At 58.3% G+C, this 20,431-nt stretch overlaps 1 protein-coding gene across 1 annotated transcript in view; it reads left to right on the top strand.

The window, feature by feature from the left end:
• Positions 1-10,337: 10,337 nt before the first annotated feature.
• The window catches only part of EFNA2 (ephrin A2), a 43,007-nt gene continuing 32,913 nt past the window's right edge, over positions 10,338-20,431 (top strand). Inside the window, exon 1 of the mRNA XM_064396163.1 lies at positions 10,338-10,998. Coding sequence (XP_064252233.1) covers positions 10,877-10,998 — 122 coding nt within the window. The 5' untranslated portion in view covers positions 10,338-10,876. The remainder of the gene's footprint in view (positions 10,999-20,431) is intronic.

Raw genomic sequence — 20,431 nt, 5'->3', positions numbered from 1 at the left:
TCTCCATTTTCCGTTATTATTTTCCCCCTTGTGCGGAGTGCGGGAGATTTGCATAAAGTTCCTTTTTTCTTGTTTTTGTTCACGCTCAAGGTCAGAGACTCGGTGAGACACTGACGAAAACAATCCCCTCCTCACCCTCCTTTAATTCTTTGCAGAAACATGTCCTGGGGATTTTAACATAACAATTGCTGGGGAAGGAAGGGGGGACCCTGCACGCAGCCCGTGGTGGGGGGAACCTAAATTCAATCCTTGGAAGGGGGAGACCCCAACAGAGCCCTTTCTGTGCTGGAAATGAGCTGCCCAAAGGAGAGATGCAAATCCATGACAAGGGAAGGGGGAGATAGATCTGGGAGCAGCACCAGTCGTGCCTCACCCTGCTGAAATGGGAGAGCTGGTCCAGATCTCTGAGCCGTGGCTGGAGCAGAGCCTGTGCCAAACCCTCTCTGAGCTGGGGGCACCCACCAGCACACCCAGCTCCTGTGCCCTGGCCAGGGCACCTTGGTTCCTCTGACTCCATGTGGTCACAGGGAATGGTGCTTCCCTGGGATACTTCTCCAGCTCATCCCATTTCTTGTCTGGAATCCTTGGAGTTGAGGGGTGCCCTGTTTGGGGATGCTTGGGACACCCTGGGCCCTTGCAGTGGGAGCTCTGGGATTGATTTCTGAGCTCTGAAGGGATGGTTGTCTCTCAGAGGGAGCCCAAATCATCTCGTTCCTGCTGTGATGCTTCACAATGTTCCTCATGGTTCCCACAGGGAGCAGGGCTGGGTGATGGGGCTCAGGCATCGCTCCCACCTCCAGGTGTTGAGACAAGGACAGCAGCCCCTCCCAAGGAATCTGGTTTCCCTGTGGCTGGTTAAAGAAAGAAGGAAAAACTCTCAGCCAGCTGCTGAGGGGCTCGTGGAGCAGCCCTTTCCCCTCCATAGAACAGTCAGCTTTCTGATTTCCAGATTTTCCTGATTTTCCTGGAGCTGCATTCAGGGCCTGGGATGGGGCACAGGGGATGCCTGAGCTCTGCGTGTGCCCAGTGGGTTCTGAACCCCTTAAAAGGGGGAAAATCCCTTTTTAGCCCTGGGGTGTTTGCAGGTTTCTGCTGGATATGGGAAGGAGGGAGTGAGGAATTGGCTCCTTTTCATGTGATGGTTTTAACGTGTCTAAATCATGCAAATCCCGGGGTTTGGGCATGTCTGAGGCATCCTGGGGGGCTGCTGAGTGACTGCATGGTGGCAGATGGTGGCCTGGGAGGGTGGTGGCCCAGCTGCTCCCAAGTGACCTGGATGGGAACGGGGAGGGATTGACTTCAGGAGCAGAGGAATGTCGGACGGCCGGGCTGGCAAGAGCTGGGTTTTGTCTGGTGCTGTGAGCACAGAAATATGTCTTATTTCCCAGAACTGGGAGGTGCTTTTTTTTTTTCCCGAGGATGCTCCAGGGCTCTCAGCTCCCGTGATGTGAGTGTTTTCATGCCCCTTTAATGCTTCACTAAACAGTTTGAGCTGCCGCCTCTTAATGCCCCAGCAAAGCACTGAATGCTCCGGAGCGGAAAGAGCAGCAAGGAAGGAGGGTGATGGAAAAGAGAAGAAACGAGGCTGTGAGGAGGCACAAAACCAGGGAAAAGTCACCTTTTCTCTTTCATATTCCTGGTCCTGGCTGTTGTGAAGGCAGCTGGATGTTGAGGGTCCCCCCAGCTTCTGCTGCTCCCCCAGGGAAGAGCTGGGCTTTGCTCGCCCTCTCCCTGCCCTTCCTGGGCTCTGTCCCACACCAGTGGGCACATGGGGGGATAAGGATGGTCCCTGGGCCACTGGAGGGGACCCTGAGGGGGTTTGTCAGGATTCTCCTGACCTCTGTCTCCCCTGGGCCGACATCCATGGGATTGGATGACCACCACGCTGGTGATCCCAGCCTGCTATCCTCACCGGGTGTGTGCTTCCCAAAGCTTGGGAGAGGCCAAGGACCGGGGGAAAAATTAAAAAAAATCAAGTTTTAACCCACCCAGGGAAAGTTTGGCCCTGCTCGGAGGGGAGCTGCCGGCTCTCCTGCTCTTAATTCAAGTCACTGCACTCCCTGCACTCCGTGTCCCCTCCCCGGCACCGCTTGCCCTGCGGTTTGATCCGTGAGTAGCAAAGGTACCGCCTCGGGCTGCGACATCGGCATCCTCGGTCGCCATAGGAACGGGAGCTGGGGGTCCCGTCCCCCCGGGGGCTGAGCTCCAGCGAGCCTCTGAAGCTGGGCTGTGCCAGCCCGGGAGGGAGCTGTGCCGAGCCCCGGAGCACAAAGACAGAGGTTATTGGTGTCAAAGAACTCGCGGCTCCGGAGGCTGAGCCGTGGATGCAGCTGCTCTTAGCAGAGGGGAGTGAAAACCGGGAGGAGGGAAGGGGAGAGCTGGGAGCCAGAGCCAATTATTGCCAGCGGGGTGGGAGGAAGAGGAGGAAGGTGATGGAGATGTCAGCGGTGGGGAGGATGAGGGTCAGGGCTCGGTTCATTACTGATCATGCAATCATTGAATATCCTGGGGGAAGGGATCCACAAGGATCATCGAGGCCAGGTCCTGGGGATGTGTTGGAGGACCTATTGCAGTAGGACAGGGGTGGTGGTTTTAATTAAAATAGGGTGGATTTAGACAAGGTATAAGGATGAAATCTGTCCCTGTGAGGGTGGGGAGGCCCTGGCACAGGTTTCCCAGAGCAGCTGTGGCTGCCCCATCCCTGGAAGTGTCCAAGGCCAGGTTGGACATTGGGGCTTGGAGCAACCTGGGACAGTGGAAGGTGTCCCTGCCATGGCAGGGGGGTGGGACTGGGTGATCTTTAAGGTCCTTCCATCCCAAACCATCCTGGCATTTTGTGACTCATGGAATCAATTAGGTCAGAAACGACCCTTAGCATCTGTGCCCCTGCCCACACAGCTGCTGTCCCCGATGAGTGGGAATTCAGCAGGCCTGGGGGTTTGAGCCTTGGCTGGGGGCAAAGGCAGCTCCTCCCTGAGGGGACACAGCCCTGGGGCCGCTGCCGGTGGTCCCCACTCCCCCACCCCGGTGAGTGACGTGCAGAGCTGCCCGCCTCCCTCCAACCACCTCCACTTCCTAATTGCTGACAGTTATTTACTGTAAAGACAGGAGCACACGCACCACCGGCTCTGACAACCCGTGTCAAAGCCCCGCCAGAAACTATCGCTTTACAGCTTTATTTATTGCCCCTTTTTTTTCCCTTTTCCCAAACAGATCTATTCCCTCTCCCCTCCGGGCGCCGCGCTCCTGCCGGCGGCCGTGCCGCGCCGTGGGGCTTCCTGCCCAGAGCCATCCCAGAGCCCCCCCTTTCCCGGTCCATGCCTGGCTGGGCGCTGACAGACGGGTGCAAACGGAGGCTGGCGGAGCCCCCCGCACGCTGCCGTGTTTATTTGCTGTCTCTCAGCCCCTCGATGTTCAAACATAATTGGTTCTGCTCGGCGCAGTAAACACTGATGTGTCGCATCAGCGAGCCGGAAGGGCACCTACACGCAATTAAAATAATTGGGCGCGTACCTGGCTCTGATCCCCCCCTCCCCGACGCTGCTCTCCCTTCATCTCCTCCTCTCCGTCCTTTGTTCAATCCTGCCAGCCCATCCCACTCCTCTTGGTGCCCATTCTCTGCCAGTGCGGGGTGAGGGGGTGCCCCACGGAGTCCCGCACTGCTGGCCTTGGCCTTGGCACGAGTGCAGGATGAGTTCTCCGATGAGGGAGATGAGATTCCAGCCCAGACCCATGAAATATAATGAAGGCCCAAGGGACTGTACCAGCTCCTCAGTTAAAAATGATGCTGTTATATTTAGACAAGGTAACTGGAGGCCCCTCCGGACAGCGCCGAGTACAATTTTTTGTTTAATGATTCCATAATCTGATATAATATCGGGCCTGTAAGACATAATGAAGACCTGGGGGAGTTTACATCTTCGCAGCTTTAAAGGGTCCCTGCTCGGGGACGCGGCCAGGTGGAGGTTTGAACTTTGATGCAGTCAAACGTGTTTTTCTCTGGGTTTGTTTGACATGATTGAGGGAATCCAGCAGCCACGGGGAGAGGGAGTGGAGCAAGTGCAGCCGTGCTCACACCAACCCTCAGCTGGTGCTTGTGCTGAGGAGGGGCACTGGAAGAGTTTGGGGGGCTGGATTTGCTGGGATCTGCACAGAGGTCACGGTGGTGGGGGCTTCAGGAGATCACGGTGGTCTTTGGGAGGTTGTGGTGGTCTTTGGGAGGTTGTGGTGGTCTTCAGGAGGAGGTTGTGGTGGTCTTTAGGGGCAGTGATGCCTCCAGAGTGGAGCAGCCAAGCCCCGCTGTGGGCAGGGCAGAGTGAGGGTGCTTCCACCCCAACTCAGCCTCTGCTTTTGCCAACCCCTGGGATGGAGCTTTTGGTGCTTTGAGCTGTTTTGGGGATTCCTGCTCCTGCAGCAGCTCACGGTGGGTCCTCTGGGAGCAGCACCAGCAGTGCCAGGCTGGGCACAGCCATGCTCCCTCTGCTTCTCCCACCTCTCCCAGGGTGAAGCCCAGCTCAGCCCCACTCCCTGTGCCATGATCCATAATCCAGAACTGAGAGCAGCATCAGGGCTGCTGGCCCCAAAACTGGCAGAACAGGGCTGGCAGAGCCTGTGCCACGCTTTGCTGAGCAGTTGATCACAGGCTGATCACAGGATGAGGGTCAGGATTAGGGTGAGGGTCCTTTGGTGGCGGCCACACAATGGAGTGACTTTTCCCCCAAAACACACAGCGGCACCAAACACCTCCAGGATCAGCATCACCAGTAAATCTCCCGGCTGTGTCCATTTGGGAGCAGATCATGGATCCTCACCTGGAGGAGCTGGTAGTGATACCTCCATCGTGTGCTGAGTCCCGAGCTGGATGCTCCGGGACTGCTCCTGGTGTGTTTGTCTGGGTATCCGTGCCGGGAGATAACCTAATCCCATTTAGCCTCGGAGAGAGCCGGCAGATCCCTCCCCTGGGAGCCAGCCCGCGGCGGGGGGTGGTCTGTAATGAATTCCCATCATTCCAGCACAAAGGGAGCTTACAGGAGCGCTCGCCGCAGAAAATATGAGGGTCGCTGCCCTATCATCCCTCCGAGACATCCGTCGTAGTTCAGTGATTCCCGGCTGCTGACAGGCAGCAGCCCTGGGAGGCAGAGCCGGGCCTCGCCTTCCCGGCTCTTTCCCGCCTGGAAAATGCCTTTTTCTGCCAAACGAAGGGATTTAACACCCTGCCTGGGGCTGTGCTCGCCTGTCACCCACCCGAGCAGGTGTGGCTCTGAGGACATCACCCCACGGTGCCCATTCTCCTTCACCCCGGCTTGTTATTCATCTGTATTCCAGCAGCTCCTGGAGGATCCCGATGGGAAAACCCTGCCCCAAGTCCTGTGGGAGCTGAGAGGTGCTTCAGCCACTGGGTGGAAGCTGGGGGGCGATGCTGTGGTGGTCTCTGGAGCCACCGGGGGTCTCAGTGACAGGGAGGCTCCAGGGAACCATTCCCCTTGCCAGGGCCTGTTCCAGCTCCCTGCTCTCCCTTCCTTCTCACCTTTATTTATTTAATTTATAATTTTTCTCCCCCCCCTTGTGGAAAACCACACGGTGGAACCTGCCACCTTCCAAGCCGGGTTTTCCTGCGGCTCCGTGGCTCGGCCGGGATGTCTCACCTCGGGAGCTGCCAATCCTTCTCTGTCAAGCTGTCAACCCGGAGCGCGGGCTGGAGCCGCTGCAATTCAAAGTGGATTAACTCCTCGGGCTGCCCTCCCTCCCCCCGCCCCTCCCCATTCCACTTGGGTGGGTTTTGGCCGAACAGAAAACGCTTTTCCCCAGCGCTTTCCATATTCAAAAAGCTCCCGGAGCGCAGCCGGATGGCAGCGGGGGCCGCGGGGCCGGTGGCCGTGGGAGGGGGACAAGGTGGCCGTGGGAGGGGGACACGGTGACACCGCGTTTTGTCCCTTTAGCGCCGTTAATGGCACTGGGAACGGTCTGTGCAGGGACCCCAGAGGGGCGAGGGGCTGCAGACCCCCCCCACAACTCCCGGCTGTTCGGCTGCTTGTCCCCAGCGGGCTGAGGGGCTGCGGGACTTGGGGGGGCTGCGATCTGCGGGGGGCTTTGTTCTCCCGGGTGTTTTCCCCGATCCGAGCAGGGCTCGGGGCTGTGTCGCATCAGCGGCCACCCGAGTGCGCGGTGACAACCCCGGGGGGCCGCGAGGGGCACCGGCACTAGAGGGGGGTATTGCCTAAGCAATGCGGTGCTGCCGCTCCGCCGCCGCCGCCTCAGCTTTGGGCCGAAACCGCAGGATTTTGGCCCTTGACGGTTTCCCGGCTGGTTTTCCAGGTGTCGACCGCGCCGCTATGCAGGTGCCATCCTGCAGCGTTCCCGCCCCCTTCGCCGGGGGACTGTGGGTTAATTCCTGCTGGGAAATTGCTCTGTGGACGCTGCTGGGCTCCGGTGCCACCGATGGCCGAGGGACAGCGGTCACCAAGTGCCACCGAGCCGAGGGGAGCCGCTCTCTCTCGTGGCAGCGCGGCTCCGGCGTGGGAAGGATTTATCCGCGGCTGGAATTTGGGGCTGGGTGTTTTAACGAGCATCAGATGAGGCGGCGGAACGCGCCCGGTGCTGCTGGAAGGTGTGAACGGCCCCGGGCGAGGCGTGTCCGTGCCCAGGCTGCGGGAGGGGTTTGGGTGTTCCCGGTTCCCACCCTGAGCCGCGGGCTCTGGCTCACTCCCACCCCCCTGAATGGGAGACACTGCCCGAAGTCCCGGGGGCCAGGCAGGAGCTCCAGGTGTGCCCACATTTGGGGTATGATTGTGGGGTTTTGGGGTTTTGCACGTCTGTGGCAGCTTACTTGGTATCCTGAATAAACTGGGAGCTCAAGGAACGTGGGAGGATCCAGGGAGCAAAACCTGGGAGCCAGAGCTGTGCCAGTCTGGCCACACGGATGGGTGTCCCCAGCGCTGCCCCCCAGCCCCTCCAGCCAGGGATGGGCCCCTCCCTGGCCTTTGGGGGGTCGGTGCCTTTGGATGGGATCGGAGTCCATGGATGGGGACTGGAGCCTGTGGGTGCCAACAATGCCAAGGATCCCTTGGCTGGGGCATCAGCACCACCCTCTTGTGTCCACGCCGGGCATCTGGATCCTGCTGCCAGCTGGGATTTCCCATCACACCGATCCCTTCCAGTTCAGGAAGTTCAGGGACCCGCCCAGGCCCCTTTTTTTTCCTGTTGCAGCTCCATTCCCAGCAGCCTGGCTCTGCTCTGTGCTGGTGCTTCCTGGCCCTTTCCCTGCAACGCCTCACCTTTTTAATGGGAAGGGTTTTTCTATCAGTAGCAAATATTTTCCATAATTTCCTGGCCGATCCAATTAATGCAGAGGAAAGCGGGTGTGAATTATCCCTCCCTGCATCCAGCCTTGCCCCCTGCATGGAGCTGGGGGCTGGAAATTGCAGGATTTACAGTAATTAAGGCAAATCGTTGGTTTTCTTTGGTTAGAAAAACAACCTGGTGCTGTTTGGAGAAGCCAGAAAAATCCTGGAAAAGGTTTTCCTTCCCGTTAACCAGGAGTGGGGAAGGAGAAGTCGTTCCATGCAAAGCAGGGCTGGGCTCTCCCTCAGGCTGGGACTGATCCTGGCTGGGAGGGAAGGCACTGGAGTGAGCGTGGGGCTGCTCCTGCCTGATCCCAATGGATCACCCTGTTTTCCAGGGAATTTCATCTGGGATCCCACGCAGCTCCAGTAGAGCTGGGCTGGGATGCACTGGGATGCCCTGGGCAGAACTGGGATGCACTGGGCTGAGCTGGGAAGAACTGGGATGCACTGGGTTGAACTGGGACGAGCTAGGATGCACTGGGCTTAGCTGGGATGCACTGGGCTGAGCTGGGCTGAGCTGGGATGCACTGGGTTGTGCTCAGCTAAACTGGGATGCACTGAGCTGAGCTGGGATATGCTGGGTTGAACTGGGCCAAGGTGGGATGTACTGGGCTGATCTGAGCTGAGCTGGGATGCACTGGGCTGAGCTGGGATGCACTGGGATGCACTCAGCTAAACTGGGATGCACTGGGCTGAGCTGGGATGCACTGGGATGCACTCAGCTAAACTGGGATGTACTGGGCTGAGCTGGGATGAACTGGGAATCTCCATCCAGCCAGTGCCCATTGGTGACCTGGCACCCCAAGGCGTGGCTGACCCCTCGGCCAGCACGGTGCCCTTTGGATCATCCCCGTTCCCCAAACCACAGACACTGACAGGATTTCTCTGTGGGGTGCACCTACAGATTTTGCCACGACCCTGGAGCTGCCCCTGGAATGTGGCTCTGCCAGAGCTCACACCGCTGTCCCCGAGCTGGGAGAAACCATGGGAACCACGGCCGAGCCTCCTGGAGAGCCCAGAAAGGCTTTTAGTGGCTTGGCTGGAGAAATGGAAACAAATGAAGTTGACAGACAAGTGTCCGGGTTTACGGCAGCGTCCGCTGACAGGAGGGAGATTGGCTGTCGGGGGCTTGATGGAGACGGATCCTGATGGGAGCAGGGTGGGGAGATGGATAACCTTGATGGAGCTGCGGCGCGGGAGGATGCGCCGGCAGCATTATTCCGAAATAATTTGGTTTTTGTTTGTTTTGGTTTGGGGTGGGAGGAGGGATGCTGAGCCCCGCAGTCCGTGGAGTTTTTCCTAAACAGATTTGCTAAATAAATAATGAGGAGGATCCATATTTTATTTATATCCCACCTCTCCGTGTGGCGCTGGAGGTGTTTTACACTGGGCCGCTCCCTCCCTTTTAGCACGGACAAACTCCTAAGAGCTCGTGAGACGGAGATGGATTTGCAGGGATATTTGGATGCTGAGCAGAAGGACAGGCAGCGGGATGTGCTGGAACTGCTCCTCCTGATGGACTTAATGGGCACCTTGGTGCTCTGTGAATCCAACTGGAAGTGCCTTTGCATATGGAGGCACCTGAGGAATTCTGGTGGCAGCCAGCTCTGGCTCCGAGGGGCTCAGGGGGGACCTGGGAGATCACTCCAGGACACCCAGGGGGACATTCCAGGGTCCCTGGGGAGGAGGGTCAGGAGTCTCTCTGTGTTCACTCATCCTTCTGAAAGAGTTTTTGGAACTTGGGGGGACTCTGGGAGCAGAGCAGGTCCTGCCCAGCAAGGACCAGCTCCCCTGGACAGCCCGAGAGGAGCGTCCTTGCTCAGGGATGTGACTCCAGGACCGTGGGGTGTCCAACCTTGGCGATGTGGCTCTGGCTCCGTGGGGTGTCCTTGTTCAGGGACGTGGCTGGGTGGTACACCTGTGACCAAAAATCCCACTGGGTTTTCCGTGTACTCCCCAAAGTCTGTCCTCCCCAGCGCTGGACATGGCCCCGCAGCAGCTTCAGGGCTCTGTGCTATTCCCATCGCTGTTTTCCAAGATTTCGACAAAGCAGAGTGATCCCTTAATGCAAATTATTGTTTAATTTATCCTTATGTCAGAGGTGAAAAAATGTCCCTGCAGAGGGTGGGACTCTCCTGTCACCGTCTGTCTGTCTGTCTGGCACCTGTGGGTCGCAGGACATGTCCCTGTCCCTGTCCCCATCCCCATCCCTGTCCCCTCCAGTGCGAGCCCCTTCCTAACATTTCCTGCCCCCCGGGCACCCCAAACCCCCCCATCAACCCCCCCATTCTCAGGGTAATGGACCCCCCGACCTTCCTCCCGCTCCCAAAGCCCCCCACCCAACCTTGTGACCCCCCCCCTTAAAAAACCCCAATCCCCTGCCAGTGCACCGCTCCCCTTTCCAAAGCCCCCCTGCTTTGTGTGACCCATCCCCTTCCAAAGACCCCCCTCCCCGGCTGCTGTGACCCCCCCATTCCAGAGCCCCCAGCTCCACCCCATTCCAGAGCCCCCCAGCCTCCCCCTTTTCCAAAGCCCCCCTAGCCCCCCCTTTTCCAAAGCCCCCCAGCTCCCCCCATTCCAGAGCCCCCCCAGCTCCCCCTTTTCCAAAGCCCCCCAGCTCCCCCCCATTCTAGAGCCCCCCAGGTCCCCCTATTCCAAAGCCCCCCCAGATCCCCCCTTTTCCAAAGCCCCCCCATTCCAAAGCCCCCCCAGCCCCCCCGGGTGCGACCCCCGCCCCTCCCAGAGCCCCCCCAGGCTGTCTGTGCCCCCCCCCATGCAGATCCCCGGTACCGCTCCGTTCCCCCCCCACCCCCGGTGTGACCCCCCCCCCCCCACCCCCGCAGGGGCGTGGCCGCGGGGGCGCGCGGGAGCCCCGCCCTGGGCCCGCACCGGGCGCGCGCGCGGCCGCCGGTGGCAACAATGTGTGAGGGGCGGGGCGCGGGCGGGGCGCGGGGCGGGCCCGGTACCGGGGGCGGGCCCGGCGCGGGGGCGGGCCCGGGGCGGGGGGCGCGGGGGGCGCGGGCGGCGGGCGCAGCATGGCGCGGCGGCACTGAGCGAGCGGCGGCCTCCCGGCCCGGCCTTTGTCTCTCCGCTGTCCCCGGGGCGGAGCAGCCCGCGGCGGGGCCCGGGGCTGAGCCCGTAGGTGCGGCGGCAGCACCGGGGGCTCGGCACCGGGCGGCGGCGGCGGCGCCGCGGGGCTCGGAGGAACTTGGCCGAAGTTGGGCGCGGGAGGAGGTGCTGGTGGTGGTGGTGGTGGGGGGGGAAGGTTCCCGGTACCGGGGCGATCCCGGGGCGCCGCGGGAACCGGGCCGGTCCCCGCCGCCCCAGCGCGGGATGCGGCTGCCCCGGCGCCGCCGCACCGCGGCCGCCCCCGAGTCCCCCCGCTGACGGCGCCCGGGGCCGCGGGCGATGGTGAGGGCTGGGCGCCCGCCCGCCGCCGCCGCCGCCCGCCGCCCGCCCGCCGTCCCCGGCCGGCCCCAGGGCCCCGCCGCCCCCTGAAGCGGCCGGAGCCGCGCCCGCCGCCCGCCGGGACGATGGTGCGCTGCGGGGCGGCCGCGCTGCTCGCCGCGCTGCTCGGCGTCTGCGTCTGGACCGACGAGACCGGGAAAGTTATCTCGGACCGGTTCGCCGTCTACTGGAACCGGAGCAATCCCAGGTGAGGCGGGGGGCGGCGGGGGCGGCCTCGGCGCCCGAGTTCCAGTCGGTGTTTTTTCCCCCCGTGTACACACCCGCCGAGCGCCCGCTGCCGCCCGGTGACAGCGGCCGCCGCTGTCGGGGCCCCCTCGAGCCCCCGGTGGGGTCCGGTGAACGGGCTGGGCGGCCCCGGGGAGGGGGGTGGTCCCCGGGGCTCCCCCCCCCCGAAAGCTCCCGCGGGGCCCCGGGCGGAGCGTCCCCGGGGGCTGCGGCAGCGCCGGGAGCATCGCCGGGCGCGGGGCGCGTTCCCGGGGGCGGCGGCGGCTGCGGCTCGGCCCCCCCGGCCCCTCCGCGCCCAACTTCGGGGAAGTTCGAGTTCCTCCCCCCGGTCCCTCTCCGGGGGTGAAGGTTCTGCGAAAAAAAACCCGAAATCCTCCCAAAGCGGCGGGTGCGGCTGCGGGGGAGTCGGGAAGAACGATTTGGGGGGGAAATGGTAAAAACGGGCCTGAGGGGGGCACGGGGCGTGCGGAGCCGGGGGTGGCCGGCCCTGCTGCTCCCGGGTCATTCCCATCCTGGAAGTGCAATCCCCACAGCTGGGTTCGTTTCCAGACTCCAGTTGGAATTTCAATTTTTCTGTGTGTTTTTTTTTCTCCCCACCAAGTGTTTTTTTTCTTTGGGGGCAAGAGTTTTGTTTCTGTCGTATTTCTTTGTTCATGATTTTAAGGAACCCAAAACTGCTGGTGAGTTGGAAGCAGGAGGAATTCTGCTCTGGGAATGCTCAGGTGGTTGGGACCCTTGGGACCCCCCGCTCTCCCTGTTGGGGACACTCTTTGGGGTTTATTTGTGGGGGTTCCTGTAAAAACAAACACCAGCCATCAAATCCCCGTTTCCCCCCAAATTCCTCAAAGTTCTCCCAAGCCTGGCAGTGTCTGTGAGTGGTGAGGGACGAGCTTGGCCGGTGCAGCCCCTGTGGCCCCCGGCTTTGGGCTCTCCTCTTTTCTGGGTCAAGCAGGGGGTTCTTTGTCCCCCTCAATCCCTGCGTGACAAGTGGCCTTGTGGGGCACGGCGTGGCCTGCTCCTCGTCCCCAAGGCTGCCAGGGACATGAGGCAGCTCCGGGTGCCTCATCCCCTGCTGCCATCCACGAGGGGACCCTCGGTGCCACCTCCTCTCCCTCGGTGACACCAGTGCAGCTGGGTGAAGTTCCTGGCGGCGTTTCGGCGCTGGGACGTGCGTGGGGCCAAGGACCCCCAGCAGCACCTGGTGTCCATCCAACCCCCACACGTCCCTTTGGGGGGACCCACCCGTGCCCCTCTGCCCGCCCCAAAATCGGGCGAGCCCGTGCCTTTGTGCCTTGTGGTGGTTCCTTGGCGGTGGTGCCTGCGTCGTGGGCCGCCTGCGGTGCATATGGATTTTATTATCTCCCTCACATTTTTGTGGGGGATTGTAAGAGCCAGGGAATTATATTTTTTTTCTCCTAATTTTTTTTTTTTTTTTTTTTTTTTTTTTGGTTTTTGCCCACTGCGAAGTTTTTGATTTCAGCTCTTGGTGCTCCCCCCCAAGCTGCCTCACTCTGTATTTTTGTTCTCCCAAATACCAAACGTGTGCGGGGTGTCCCCCCAGTCCAACTCTGACATCCTGGAAATGAGGGTGGCTGGGGCGGTGGCTGGGATTTGGCACCCAAAGGTTCTGACGTTTGGGGTTTGGCGCCCAGGGGTTCCTGGGCATGGGATTTGGCACCCAAGGGTTCCAACGGTGGTGCCAAGAGGCAAAAGCAGCCCCTTGGCCACTGGTGACGGGCGTCCCGGGACCCAGCACCGCTGATGGCGTCGGCTCCATCCCCTTCGCCCCCTCGTAAGAACCCGCCGAGAATTTCTCCTCGACAAATCCACGGTGGATCATTATTCCATATATATTTATACATTTCTAAATCTGCTGTTGGCAGGGAAAATATTTTCGAGGAGTGGGGGGAAAATAAAAATGGAGTGGAGGGAAGCGCGAGGGGCTGGGAGGGGAGAGCAGACAATGGCTGGTGGGTTCAGCAGGCACGTCCGCAGCGCCTGGCTCCGGGATGTGACCCAAATTTCCCCAATGTGGGAGCGCCCCGTGTCGCCAGCGCTCCCCGCCTGCGCCTTCGGCTCTCGGAATTCGAGGCAATTTATTAGGGGTTGCAAAGATTGAAATTGCCATTGAGTTTCCTGCTTATTCCCTTTTTGAACCCAGCGGTGGGTTTATTTTTTCTCTGGAGTTACTACAAGACCGCCTCATTCTTAAAAATGAAGGGAAAAATGTATTTCTGTGTGTTCTGGTCGCTTGTTTTCATTCTTTTCTCCCCCCACCAACACCTCATTTAGTAAAGGGGAAATAAAAAGGGGTTTAAAAAAAAAAAGGGGGAAAGACCCAAGGTTAAAATGTCCTGTTTGAACCCACAGACCTTCTCTGCCGCTAAATATTTTTTCTCAGGTTTATACAGCAATCTATATTTTATAAAAGACAGGAATAAATCTCCTGGTCGATATGATTTGCCCAGATTAGAATAATTCTATATTTCATAATTGGGGCTAAATTAAAAATAAGTGGTACCTCGGGATGCTGCAATTTCCCTGTTCTGTGGAGAGATTTAACCACTCGCTGTGGATTTACAAGGTTTATTTTTATTTTTAAATGATTTTGTAAGGATGCGCTAGGAAAACGTTTGGCAGGATGGAACTCCTGGCTTATCCAGGAAAAAAAAAATGAAGGATGATGAAGGTAGAATTATATAATAATGGGCAGTTTTGTTACCATGTGGAAGTGTGGGTTTTTGCTCCGTGGCACGTACGGGCGCTGCCGACGGTCGCTCGCCGGGTGTGGATCTGTTGGCCATGGCTGGGCCGGTCATGGGTGGATCCATTGGTCTTGTCCGGGTGATGTGCCCGTGGATGGGGACCTTGGGGCTCCTCCCTGGTCTGGCACTGCGGGCAGGGGTCTGCCACGACACCCAGGGCTCTTCCCGCCGTCACTCCGTGTTTTCTGGTGGTGCGGGAGCTGCTCACCCGTAGGATTCCAGGGTGGATTTTCCTTGGGAGCCAGCCAGGTGGATTTGGGTGTGCTGGAGTGTCCAGCATCACCAGCGGGTTGGGGTGTCCAGTTTTGGCCCCCATTCCCCCCCACCACCACAGTGGGTTTAGGGTGAACGTTTCGGCACGCGGCACCGTGCGACAAAAAATCAGGGATCTGGGAAAACCTCCCTGCTATGGGGGAAAGGGTCTGTGGGAAGGAGTGACCTGTCCTCAGAAGGTCCCCAGGCCTGTGATCCTGCCCCGTGGTCTCGTGGCCATGCTGGAAACCCCTGGGAGGCCAAGGAAGGATGAAGGGTTTGGGATTTGTTGCCGTCCCCCGCTCTGCCGACAGCCGGGTGGCGGGCAGGGAATCGTTGTTCCTGAATGCTGGTCGGTGTTCCTGCAGCAATCCCGTGGTCACTGCCGTGTGCCTGGATCCACGGCAGGAATGTGCAGAGTGACAGGGGTTCTCCTCCCTCCGTTCGTGGCCCAGATCCCCGGGTCCGGGCGGGATCGTGCCCGTGGCCTGGTTTAACGTCGAGGTCACGGCGCTGCCTCCGAGCGGTTCTTTTGCTGATTTCTGTATTATTTTTCGGTGTGGTTTGTGAGCACAGCTGGGATTTCTGTTCTGCTCCTCTGCACTCCCCAATCCCGGGATCGAGAACCAGAGAAATGGTTTCTGGCTGGGGGATTTACAGAGCCAGGTGATGCTCAGGGCCGGCGGTGGTGACAGAGCAGGACTTTAGGGGGGAAAGGTGCCTCTGCCATAGTGGTGCTGGAGTTGAGGTGAGTGGGGCACAGCTTGGAGGTGATTTAGATCATGTTCCCAATCCCATTGGATTTTGTGCCCCTTTTTCCTGCATTCCCATCTCCTGGAGCTGCAGCCCCGGCGCCTGCCGGTCGCTGGTGCTTTGTCCAAGAGCCACGGTGGCCGTGGCCAGGAAAGTATGGCTGTGACTGTGACCCACTGACCACCCAAGCCAGGGCCAACTTGCCCACCTGTGTGTCACGAGGGGCTGTGGCCAGGCCGCTGGTGGCTGCATGTCCCACTTCTCCATCAAGGGAGTGACGAGGATGCCACATCTGTTTTTTCCAGGGGAATTTGGTGCTGCAGAGGGGTGGCTGAGTGAGAGGGCTCAGCTTGGGCGATCCCACCCAATGTCTCCATGTTGGATTGGGGCTGGATCCCAAAACCTCTGTGTCCTGGCTTTGGTTGAGACTTTTGGGGTCACCCTCATTGCTACGTGTCCCCAGTTCTCTGCGTCTCCCCTCCCTGCTCCCATGGACATCATACTGGGGCCCACATCAGCCCCTGAAACAAACCTGCCCTGTTTCCCCCTTGGAGCTGTTTTAATGTGAATTTTCACCCTGGCACTCGGGTTGTTCCTGTATCACCATCAGCCCGAGTCCCCTCTCGGGGTGTTTGGGTGTGCCAGCGCTCGGCCTCGTCCTGTGCAATTGCTGCTCTTTTAGTTTTCCTCCTTCTGTTCTCCCTTTGTGCCGAGATCACTCCCAGCCCTTCCCACCCCTCTTTTCCAGCCCGTTAAGCCGTGTTAGCAATTCCTCACCAGCCCAGGGCTGCGGCGAGTGGTTAATGGAGAGCAGACACCACCGGGCCGGCGTCGCTGACAGGATTCTCTCTCCGTGCCCGTCTCCGTCTCCGCCTGTCCCTTTCCAGGGACCGCAATTACATTCCCTGCTGGTTGCACATTTGGTATCCAAATGCCGGCCATGCGCCGCATCCTAATGCGAGGATGGGCTGGGGGCGTGCGGAGCTGCAGGAGGGTCACACGGCGCCCAGGATCCCCCCTGGATCCTGGGGTGTCCTGGGCGGGGGGGACACGCAGAGGGTGGGCAGTGGGAGCAGTCCAGGGGGTGAGAGATGCCCTGGGGTACCTTGGAAAGCTTTGGAGGTGCTGCTGTATAAAGAAAGACGCGTGTATTTATATATATATATATATATTTACATACAAATATGTTTATATCTATTATATAAATTATCTGTTTATTTACATATGTGGGTGTTTATTCACACACACACGCCCCCCCCACAAAAATACACTTTACACACACAAATAATCCAATGCCAAAACCTCCCCTGTCTGGCAGTGCTGTGCCACCCCTGTGTGACATTCCCCTGGAATTCCTACCTGGGGGCTCCAGGATCTTCCTGGCTGTGGGTTTACCTGGCTCCAGGGCTGTCTGGCTGTGTCCATCCCAGTGCCACATCAGGAGCTGGCTGGAGCCATACCTGCTTGTGCCTGACAAGGTTCAGCTGCTGGGTTGGCTGGAAAATTGCAGCAATTGTTCCTTAAATAGCTCCTCGTTCCTGATGGTGACAATTTCGGTTCTTTTGTGTTAGGTATTAATCGTGATTTCTGAGGCTCCGTTTTGATCCAAGCTGGTTTTCCCCACTTGGGGCAGAGATCCTGCCCCGCTTCCTTGGATTTAATGGGATTTATGGAAGCCGAGCAGCTCGGAGCACTGTTACCTGCAGCCCCTCAGAGGTGTTTCAATCCCTTCTCCCCCTTTGCCATGACCCAGTGCTCATCCCGATACCCGGTCGCTTCCCTCTGCTTGGAGATCCAACCCAAAACCAGGACCAGGCCCTGTTTGGTCTCTGCAAATCCAGGAGGAAGCACCGTGCTTCCAAGGCTGGATTATGGCTGGGAATCAAGATCTTGGAGCCCTTTCCCAATCCAAGCAATTCCATGATTCTCCAGAGCTGCAGAAGTGCTGGGATTAGCCAGCGGCCACTGTGGCCTTTGCCAGATGAATTCCAGAGGTGTTTTTGAATCCCTCCCCAAAACCAGGGCTGTGTTTAGGGGTATCTGTGGTTCCAAACTCTTTGCCACCAGCCCAACCCTTCTGGATTTGGGGACCCCATGGCTGTCCCCACGGGCTGGCCGGGAGCCGTGTTGGGGGAATGGCGCCCATGGGGTGTGGGATGCTCCAGGGCTGGTTTGATCCCGGCAGGAAAAGCGGGAAGGGATGAAACTGAGGGCAGGGCAGTCGGATGGAGCCCGTCCGGCAGCTCCAGCCGTGTCCCTGCTCCGTCCTGGCTCCTTCCCGGGTGGTCACAGTGTTGTTATTTATTTATTTCTCCTCCCTCTTTCCCCCTTGGCTTGTTGCTGCCGCTGTGCCTGGGCTGCTAAAGAGCTTCCCATTGTTCCGGAGCTAATTACCTCCTAATGAGGCTCCCGGCTCAAAAGAGCGGAGCGGGGGCTGTGGGGGGATGTGAGTGGGCTGTGCTGGGAGGGGGAGAGGGCAGGGCTGGGGTCACCGCCGGGGTCACCCGAGCTGTGCTGCCCGACCGTGTGAATTGGGGCTGCTGCTGGGGAGATCCACGGCCATGGAGCTGCCAGCCTGAAGCTTCATCCTAAAGGGCGGCTGGGAAGTGGTTCTGCAAAAATTTTCTTGTTGAGCCCCAAACCCGTGGAGAAATCAAAGCCCTGTGGATTTTGGCAGGGCGGGGTGATGCTGGTGCTCGGAGCCTGGGAGCATTCCCAGCATTTCCCTTGGTGTGACACCTCCCTGCCAGCCCTGTCTGGGACAGGTGTCACCTTCATTTTGAGCCGGGATGATGGGAGAGGTATTCAGAAACAGGGATTTAGATTATTATTTTTTTTAATTTCTCCCCTTTTCAATTTTTTCCCTCTTCCCGTGTTTGCTTCCCAAGGCCCAGCGGAGCAGCGAGTGATGCTGCTGGGAGAGGAATGGCCACAGGGCTGAACCTGTCCTGGTGGGGCTGGGCTATGGAGGGATACACACGTGCTGTGGTGGGATCCTTTGGGATACACCTGTCCTGGGGTGGGATCCCATGGGATAAACTTGTGATATGGTGGGATCCTGTAGGATACATCCCTACGCTCCCTCAGCGCATCGCCTCTTCCCGACCTCCCAGTTTTCCTCTTTCCTTGATGTTTCCAGCTTCTCCGGCCTTGTTTTGTGGGATTTTCCCGTTTTCCCTGCAGCTGTGAACCTCCAAGCACACGCGTGTGTCTGTGCAAACGCCGGAGCTGCCCGTGCCACGTCGATCCCACCAAACACCATCGCGGTGCTGGACCCGGAGCCACTGCTCCCTGTGGGTGCCAGTACCTATTCCCAGCCCTGGTATTCCCACACCAGTATTCCCACCACCTGTATTCCCAGCCCTGGTATTCCCACACCAGTATTCCCACCCCTGGTATTCCCACTGTGCTGCCGAAGCGTTCCCAGGATCCGCAGAGTTTTACACCATCACTCGATATCTTTTTTTTTTGTTTGACCCAGGAATGGACTTTTTGTTTCAGCTCCTTCTCCCCAAACCCCGAAGTCCCCCAGGAATCCAGCTCTGGATTTTGGATCTTTTGTGCCAAACCCAAACCTCTCTCGGCTTAAATTCCCAGCGCTGCTGACTTTGGGGAAAAAGGGGAATAAATGACTATGGGGTTTTTAATGACTGGGAATGGGGAAGCCCCATTCCATCCCCAGCTTCCTCCTCCCACCACATCCCAATTGCCTCCTCCATCTATTTCCTTGGCGTTCAGCCGAATTTCCCTGGAAATATTTTGCTGTTTCCCCCAGTGCAACCAAGTTTTGTCGGATTTTTCTTTTTCTGTCTGCAGAAGAGGAGGAATTATCCGTCTCGGTTTATTTTTCCTTGAACATTACACGGGAGCAAAACTCACCCATGTGCTGGGAAAGAGATAAAGTGTTTAGACAGCAAATACAAATATTCCAGAGCACTCAGCCCGGCTACAGCTATTCCTGCCAGGATTCCGGATTCCGTGCCATGTCTTCCAGGGGGGTTTTATTTAGACTGTCTTTTTTTTTTTTATTATTATTTATCAAAACCCCTATTTATATTTGCAGTAAAATAAAATCAGCCTGACCCTGTAGAGAACTCGAAAAATCCCAATTCTTTCCTTTTCCAATCCTGTTTCCACTGAGGAAAGAAAGCCCCTGGACCTCGTGCCCTGCACAAAATTCAACCGCGACGGGATTATTTCAGCGGCTGAGTTTCTCTGCAGGTGCTGGGATGGTGCCGGCTCCGTGTGTTCCCCCCAAAAATCGGGATGCAGGGAAGCTCCTGCAGAGGTGGGGACGGAGCTGGGGGCCCCAAGTTCTTCCCAAAAATTTTTGGGGGGCACAGGCTCCTTGTGCCGCAGGGTCTGACTGCGCATGGAGCCCTCAAAAAGAGGTGTATTATTTTGATTTTATTTTGATTTTATTTTAATATTCAGCGATGGATGGGCTTCCGCTGCTCCTCAGGAACATCCCAGTCTCCCATCAATGTCCCAGCTCCACTGGGGACCCCGCGGGTGTCATTGTCACCCGGGTGCCGGGCGCGGGTGCCGTCAGGAGCTGAGGAAGCTCTTTCCCAGCCAGCTCGATAATCCCAATTATTATCTGGATTCTCGATCAGGGTTGCTTATTAAACTTGGCACCGCTGGCTTTGCCGTTCCGGCCGCCTGCCTCAGCAGAGGGATTTATCTCCTGCCGACGCGGGAAGGAAATTGAGTGGAAAAACGCGGGGCAGAGCCCCCCGGGACGGCGGGGAGGGCCGGGGGTACCCGGCTTCCGAAGGGCTGGGAGATGCTGGCACAGCCCCAGATCACAGAGCGGTGCCGGGCTGCGTTGGTGGAGCTGCCTGGGCCGTGTCCGTGTGTCCGTGTGTCCGTTTCCATCTCTCCATCCTCACCCTGTGGTGGCGAAGCCGCCCTGTTCTGGGATGGGCGTTTTTATTCCAAGGTTATTTTGGAATGGTTGGTGCTTTTATACAGTACAACAGCCGTTATTTTCCCTTTTCCCTGAAATCTAAAGGATCTTTTGTCACCGTTCTACCCCTTCACCTCAGGAATATCAGCTTTTTTCCAAATCCAGGTCTTTCCGCTGGAATTTCACAAACCTTCCTGGTTTGCTCACCGACCCCTTCTTCTTACATTGTGCCCACAAATTGTGTTTTATTTTTACCCAACACTGCACTGGAGCTGCCTGAGCCAGGGCTGATGTGCCGACCCTTCCAACGGGGCTTTTCCCAAATTTTACCCGATTCTCAGCACCGATCGAGCAGGGCATCCAGGGGAGTGGAGTGAGATGGGTGAGAGGCTACTGGGAAGAGATTTTCTCCTGGAGCATTTCTCTCCCTCCTGGTGTTTGGATGTTTCAATTTTCCTATTGCTTTGCTCCGCTTTTTCCTACCTTTCCACCATTTTTCTGCATTTTAAAAAACGTGTACAAATCCTGTAACTGGAATTCCCTCTCTTTGTGTGTCCGGCCGCTCCCTCGCCCCTGGGTGAGCTCCTGGGATCCCCATTTTAGGGTGGGGGCTCTCCCCCGTCCCCTGCCCATGCTGCTGCTGTGGAATTTGGGTGAGGGCTGGGTCGGCTGCAAAATCCTTTATTTGGGAAATTACTGTTATCCTGAGCCTTGCA

Source organism: Passer domesticus, chromosome 21 (assembly GCF_036417665.1).
Source record: "Passer domesticus isolate bPasDom1 chromosome 21, bPasDom1.hap1, whole genome shotgun sequence".
Taxonomy (NCBI): Eukaryota; Metazoa; Chordata; class Aves; order Passeriformes; family Passeridae; genus Passer; species Passer domesticus.
The sequence above is the reverse complement of the archived record's forward strand: the minus strand, read 5'-3'. Positions and strand labels throughout refer to the sequence as shown.